Source organism: Aphanomyces invadans (genome assembly GCF_000520115.1).
Source record: "Aphanomyces invadans strain NJM9701 unplaced genomic scaffold supercont1.181, whole genome shotgun sequence".
NCBI classification, from domain to species: Eukaryota; Oomycota; class Saprolegniomycetes; order Saprolegniales; family Verrucalvaceae; genus Aphanomyces; species Aphanomyces invadans.
This window is the reverse complement of record NW_008580326.1, coordinates 1-7,127: the sequence shown is the minus strand read 5'-3', so window position 1 is coordinate 7,127 and position 7,127 is coordinate 1. Positions and strand designations below refer to the sequence as shown.

General features: G+C 56.6%; 2 protein-coding genes across 2 annotated transcripts; one reads left to right on the top strand and one right to left on the bottom strand.

The window, feature by feature from the left end:
- Window positions 1-2,357: 2,357 nt before the first annotated feature.
- On the top strand, window positions 2,358-3,581 carry H310_15119 (hypothetical protein; the record flags this gene model as incomplete). The annotated part of the gene is made up of 5 exons (XM_008883096.1): window positions 2,358-2,411; window positions 2,464-2,978; window positions 3,082-3,162; window positions 3,218-3,317; window positions 3,394-3,581. Coding segments are annotated over exons 3-5 (294 nt in total), but the record flags the coding sequence as incomplete, so codon positions are not given.
- Window positions 3,582-6,234: 2,653 nt separating this feature from the next.
- Window positions 6,235-6,909, bottom strand: H310_15118 (hypothetical protein; the record flags this gene model as incomplete). The annotated part of the gene is made up of 1 exon (XM_008883095.1): window positions 6,235-6,909. One exon carries the CDS (start codon window positions 6,907-6,909, stop codon window positions 6,235-6,237), a length of 675 nt encoding a protein of 224 aa, XP_008881317.1.
- Between the last annotated feature and the right edge of the window lie 218 nt (window positions 6,910-7,127).

Here is a 7,127-nt window from a genome sequence, read left to right as displayed (position 1 = left end):
GAAAGTCGCGTTGTCCAACACGATGACATGACGCTGCTGCGCCTTGGCCCCTACTCACCGATGCTGAACCCGATCGGAAGCTGCTTCAGCTGTAGTCGCCTATGACCATCTTTCCGACACGCACTCTACGGATCTTCGGTATCCCGTAGAAGTCGTGTCGGTAAAACACACCGCGACACAATGTCAGCGCTTCCTTAACTGACCTGAACAATCTCGTATGTTATCAGTGGTTCAGGAAACTGGTCCTTCTGTTGAGCGATCTTGTTTCAATAGGGCGGTCGAGGAAGGGCAGCGGCAAGCGTGTGTAAGCGACTTTGATCCAAGGAGGCAAATCGAAATGTGACTTAAGAGTGTTAAGCTATCCTTTGACTTCAATGCCCTCTTCAACTCATATGCAAGCAGCGACAAGTGTTCCAACACGCTCTTCATGATGCTGCTGACGACCATGGCAAGATGCAATGCACACGTGTGAAATGTCAATCAGTGACGCAGGGTTCCAAGTTCGTAACCGGCTTGGCCGGATAGCACCAAACTTCAACACTCCCCTAAACCTGCTGACTTTGACCATTTTTCTTGACAGGTTTCGGCTGCGACGAGGTGGGCGGAATGCTCGTCGTCTGGCAGTTTGTCATTGTCCACTTTCGAAAATGCTCGATGGAGAATTTCGTAGCGCATTTTGTCAACGCGTCGGCCAACATGGAGGCCGTGGGGACGAACTTGAGCGATAGGGCCCCGCTTTGGACCAGTTGGCGGAGGTAGTGGTGGCGGACGTCAATGTGCTTCGTTCGTTGATCCCCGTGGACTTGGATGTCGCGATCGCGGACATGTTGTCGCAGTTGAGGGTCAAGTTGTCGGCGGTGACGCCGAGGTCAGCCATCAGACCGCGCAGCCAGGTTGACTCGCGGGCGGCTTCAGCAGCAGCGATGTACTCTGCCTCACAGCTGGATAGGGCGGTGATGCGCTGGCGAATGCTCTTCCACATCAAGATGCCACCGAGAAACGACCACAAGAAGCCTGTTGTTGAGCGGCGGTCCGGTCGAGTTGCCCAACTCGCGTCGCAGTATCCACTCAAGGTAGGCTCCCCTGAACCGAATTTGATCCCCCATGCTTGAGTCCCTGACAGGTATCGTAGAACTCGCTTGGCACCGACGAGGTGAGGTGCACGAGGGGCGTGAAGATGACAGGACAGACGTTGGACAGCGTGAGCAATGTCGGGACGGGTGCAGACCATCAGGTATACCAGCGACCCGATGATGGCTCGGTACTCCCCTTGATCGACACTTGGTTGATCTTCGTCATGCCATAGGTCTTCTTGACCGGCGACTTCCGGCGTCGCGACGGGGTGGCAGTTCGTCATGCCGAAGCGCTCCAGTACCTTTGCAGTGTACGCGTCTTGGGACATGGTGAGAATTGGTCCTCTGTCATTTCGGCTAACGCGGATGCCCAACATGTAGTGGAACGGGCTTTGTCGCTTGATTTCGATCTTGGATGCGAGCGCGGCCATGGTTTCGTCCATCTTGGCCTGCGTCGGGGCCGCGACAATGAAGTCATCGACATATGTGCCGAGAAACTCCATGTCGTCGCCTTGGCCGTGGGTGAAGACGCAGGGGTCGTTGGCGCTTTGCTTCCATCCAAGGTCGGCGATCTGCTTCTTGCAGTGCTTCTCGAACTCGAAACCGCTTTGGTTCAGACCATACAGTGCCATGGTGACTAGCGCAGCTTTTCCACGGTGAGTTTCGTGACCTTCGGGCTCGACGGCCCATATTGGTTTGCTGAGTGTTGCTTGAATGTAGGCGTTGATTGCATCAGCCTGTTCGATGACCATGCGACGAGAGGTGGCAACGGCGCAAATTGCTCGAAGCGACGTCATCTTGATGACGTTGGACGAGGACTCGTCGTAATCGACTCCTGCCGTTTGTGAGAACCCCTTGAGGACCCATCGAGCCTTCCAGCGGACAACGTTGCCTTCTGCATCGGTCTTGCGTGCGTATGTCCAGCGTCCGCCGATGATCTTGCGTCCTGGCGGTGGTGTTTGGACGGTCCAGCACTTCAACGCGAGCAGTTGCTTCACTTCGGCATTTTCAGCGTCCTTCCAATGTTGCCAATTGGGTGACGACATGACTTCGCGGTGGCTGTTGGGAACTGGGTGGAGTTGGGCGGCAGCGCATGCGTATTCAACGCCGTCGATGCGGTAGGTCGAGATTGATTCTCGCATGAAATCGTCATGTTGGTAGCCTTCTAGGTTCAGGTCCATGGCGGCGGCGGCAAGGTTGGGGTCAAGGTCGGGGTTTTGGAAGGTTAAGGCAAGCGATGCATAGCGTGGGTTTGGCTTGTGTTGGCGTTCCGAGCGGCGGGGGACTGAAGGTGCAACGCGGTCGAACGACATGGTGCGAGTTGGCGTGCTTGGAGGGGTGAGAGCGCTCATGTCTGCGATGGTTTGGCTAAGCGAGCGGCCGGTGCAAGCGCTTTGGTCGCGGATGCGTTGTAGTTTCGAGCGATACGGTTGTGGCGAGTGTGGCGATGTGCGGAACGACGCGGACTGTTGACGTTGTTGACGGAGCTGTGACAACGGAACTGGTCGGAAGTGCGAGAGAGTTTGCGACGGACGCGGCGAGCCGGGGGTAGGTGCCTTGCGTTGTGGGTTGTCGGTTGCTGGCGCGTATTGTTGTCGCGTAGGTGGCGCATGTCGTCGTGTTGGCGCGGTGGCGGGCGGATTCAAGCTGTCGCGGCGTGTTGCAATTGAAGCTGGTGCGGGTGTAGGTGCGTGCGGTGGGAGAATGGCATCGACAGCATTGTCAATGACCTGGCGGAATTTTCCGACGGCCGTTACGATAGCCGTTGGTGCAGTCGCGGCGGCGCGACCGGTGATGGAACGGAAGTGTGTAGCGATGGTAGCAGGCTCACCGTCATCGTCGTCGTCGTCGTGGTCAAAAGAGTTCGGTAGAGTGGGTTCGTCGAAGAATTCAGTTTCCATAAAGGTAACATGAACGCCGTGTGTCATCTTGTTGTTTTCCACGTCAAAGAGTTTGTATGCCTTCATGTTTTCCGTGTAACCTATCATGATGCACAGTGTTGCTTTAGGAGCGAGTTTGTTGCGGCGGTCGGGATAGGACACGAGCTTAAAGCACTTACAACCGAACACGCGCATGTTGGACAATGTCGGTATGTGACCGTTGAACAACGTGATTGGCGGTTGGCTTGCCCGAGTGGAGTGTAGGACACGGTTGCTGATGAACGCGGCGGTGTCGACTGCTTCGGCCCACCATCGGCCGGGGAGGTTGGCGTGAGTGAGCATGGCGAGAGCCATCTCCATCAAGGTACGGTGCGCACGTTAGGCCACACCGTTCTGCCATGGTTCTCCGGCGGACGACAACTCATGCTTGATGCCTTTAGACTGGAGCAGAGTGTCGAGGTCGTGCGACGAGTACTCGGGGCCCCCATCTGAGCGAGCGGAACACTTTGACCTTGCGCCCGGTCTGTCGTTCCGAGAACGCGATGACCGTTTGCAAGTTCGCTGTTTGGATGGCTGCCCCCGTCGAGTGTACAAAATGCACGATCTTGAAGCCAGATCCCTCGTCGACGTAAACGGTGTAGTAGCGGCAACCGCCGACGGACGCAGTGGGAAGCGGTCCTTTTGTGTCCGAGTGCCAGCATTCGCCTGGCATGAACTCACGCGTGCTTTGCTTAGGGGCGGTGACGCGATGCATCTTGGCGCGTGGGCAGTCCATGCACGGTCGTGCCATGTCGGCGAGTTGAGATGGTAGGCCGAGACCAGCCTGTGCGCAGACGCGGAGCGCTTGTGTCGGGAGGTGTCCGATGCGATGGTGCCAGAGCGTGGTGGCGTCAGCAATCGCGTGACAGGCGTGATCAAGGGTGAAAACGCCGTCCAGCAGGTACAGTCGCTGGTCTTGACCCATTGTAGCGTGAGCGACCGGCTTACGTGAGTGTAGGATCGTGCATGTTGAGCGGTGGAATTCCACCGTGATACGATCGTTGGTGCGCATGAGTGCCGGGATAGACAACAGCGTAGTTGTCATACCGTCGACCAGCAGTACGTCGGTCAAGGTGAGCACAGTCTTGTTGGGCGTGGTGATGTTGAGTTTGCCCAATGTTGTAGCGACGGTGACGCCGCCGTTCGCAACTACGACTTGGCGATGGCACTTCTCGCGGTCGTACAAGTGCTTGGCGGCGCCGGTCATGTGAGCCGAGGCGCCGGAATCAACAATGATGCGGTGGGCGATGGGGTTGCTCCCTTCGTCATGGGCAACCATGGATTCATCGCCTTCAGATTTGGTTTCGAGTTCAGTGCGGGACGTGAACGTGCATTCGTAGCGCCCTCCGTCGAGGGTGATTGCAGGTCGTAGACGGGTATGCGCGCTCCAAGTGGGATCATTGATCTCCATCGGTTCCCCCAGTTCACCCAGGACTTCGTGTACGTTTTCGATGTTGTATTGCATGTCCTCATCGCCGTTGTTGGAGGAGAGCGATGACATGTCCATGTCTTCTACGGCGAACATGAAGACGTTAGCCGTGTTGGACTGGTCGTCCTTGGAGCTTGGGCCGCTATTCTTGGTCGGTTGCCCTGCGTCGCGTGCCTTCTTGCGGCACTCGCTTTGCCAGTGGCCGTCTTTGCCACAGTAGTGGCAGTTGCCAGCTTTGGCTCCGTCTTGGTTGCCCGACAGTTTGCGATCGCGATTGGATCCTCGGCCATGGCCTCGTCCTCGAGCACCGCCGCCGCGACTGCCACGTCCTCCTTCTGCAAGCAGGGCGCGATCATCGTTGGAGTGCCCGCGTGGCAACTTGATGGCGCCGTTGCGGACGGCGGCCTTCCATTCGGCCTCGAGAGCGATCTATGTTTTCGTCAAGGTCTGTTCGGACTCCGGAAGGTGGGGCAAACGGTCGACGATGTGGCGGAAATCCCACGGCATTAAGGCGAGGAGCTTCACCACTTGATTGGACTCAGACTCAGACGCGCGGACGTCGTGAAGTCGTTCGACGAGCGTTTGGAAGCGATGGATGAAATCTGGTAAGGTTTCCTGGCGCATGTCCCAACTGAGCTTGGCCCATTCCATAGCAACTTGGATTCGATCGATCTTCGAAGTTGGCTCGTGTTGGATGACTAATGCCTCGTACGCGGTACGCACGTGCGTCGCGTGTTGAATATAACGGTATTGACTAGGGTCGAGCGTCTCGATGTGAATGCCGAACGCCTTCTGGTCTTCGAGCGACGGCGTCGAGTGGGGCGACGCGGAAAGTTGATCGTACATACCCTTGGCCATGAGACTGCCGTGGAAGTAGGTCTTCCAGTCGCGAAAGTTGTGCTCGTTGAGCTTGATGGACGTCGACATGGCCATCATGGTATTCCTCCTTGTTAGTGCGTTGTAGTTGGGCTCAGAAGCTGTTGAGCGATCTTGTTTCGATAGGGCGGTCGAGGAAGGGCAGCGGCAAGCGTGTGCAAGCGACTTTGATCCAAGGAGGCAAATCGAAAAGTGAGTTAAGAGTGTTAAGCTATCCTTTGACTTCAATGCCCTCTTCAACTCATATGCAAGCAGTGACGAGTGTTCCAACACGCTCTTCATGATACTGCTGACGACCATGGCAAGATGCAATGCACACATGTGAAATGTCAATCAGTGACGCAGGGTTCCAAGTTTGTAACCGGCTTGGCCGGATAGCACCGAACTTCAACACCTTCCTTCGAGTGCATCACGTCGACGCATGCCGCAGCACGAGAAGGCAGACGTCAGCTAGGTGGCTGGAGCCAAGGCAAGCATTGGAAAACTATGCGAGACCAGTTGTAGTAACGACGAAAGGCGCAAAGTGCTGTGGATCAAAGTTGCGCAAGTACAATCTCCAGACGAGCGTGGGGGCGTTCCCGCTTCAGCAAGATGGGCACCAGAACAAAATCTGCCACATTTCTGTGGGAGAGAGCACTTCGACATCTTCCATTCGTCCAACCATATTTAGAGTCACATTAGCCAGGAGAGTCGAATCAGCACGGACAGCAATCCACAACGTGGCATGCCACCGACACATGCCGAACGTTCCAACATGGTAGCGTCCTCGTGGTATCGGCAGAGCTTGGTGCATTCCTCGGCCTACGAAAAGTCTGGCTGTCCTCGTTCTGGACGGTGCTCACTTCTTGACGGCGAGACCGCAGCGAAAACCAGGAAAGTTGCATCCGTTTGTGTGTTGGCGATGGCCGTGGTCAAGGTTGCTGGCCTGCCCGCGGGGTCACACCGCCTCTGGGAACCCAAACGTGGCGCAATCCCCATGGTCCCAGCTGCATGCCTGGGAATAGCACACGGCATCGCACCGATAATCGCCGAGGAGTTTGGTTTCGCATTGTCGAGCACATTTGGGGCTGCAGTACGTGGCCCCCGTCGAAGCACAGAACGGCGTATCGTCCAAAATGATTTGGCGTGTCACCAAGTATTGTACACTCAACGTCGTTGGCACGGCCGCGATGGGATTCGAACTCAGCTCGAGGCGGACATTCGGATGAACGAGATCCACCGGCACATGGTCCAGCGCGTTGGCACTCAAGTCTATCGATTGCAGCATGGGCAGGTTGGCCACATCGCGGGCGACCCACGGGACGGTCGTGACCCAATTCCCCCGGATTTCCAACGACACCAATTCGTGAAAATTCGAAATCGACACTGGCAGTCGCGTGAGCTGGAGATTCGAGAGCGACAGCGATGACACGTTCGTCCACGCTTGAAAGACTGCCTCTGGAATCGTCGAGATGTTGCCTCCTTCAAGTCGAAAGGACACAATGTGTGGAGGCAAGACGGAGAACGCGTCGGGGATTTCATGCAAACGGCTGCCGCGAACGTGTAAAGCGGCCAACGTTGGTGGCCACGACAGGCCCGTCGGGTCGGCTGGCCAAACCGAGAGGTTGGTCATGTACAAGAACACACCAAAGAGCGAGTGGAAGGGTTGGAGGGCGGCGATGGCAATGCCGTGGGGCAGGTCGCACCGCCGAACGTTCAGTGTGAACAGCGACGTCCCAATGATGGTCGGTTCGATGAACTCGTCGATGGTAGCTCCAGGAATGCCTCGGATGGCGCAGTTGACCTCGACGTACACGCAGCTGCAGGTCAAGTCAAACCACGGCGACGTTT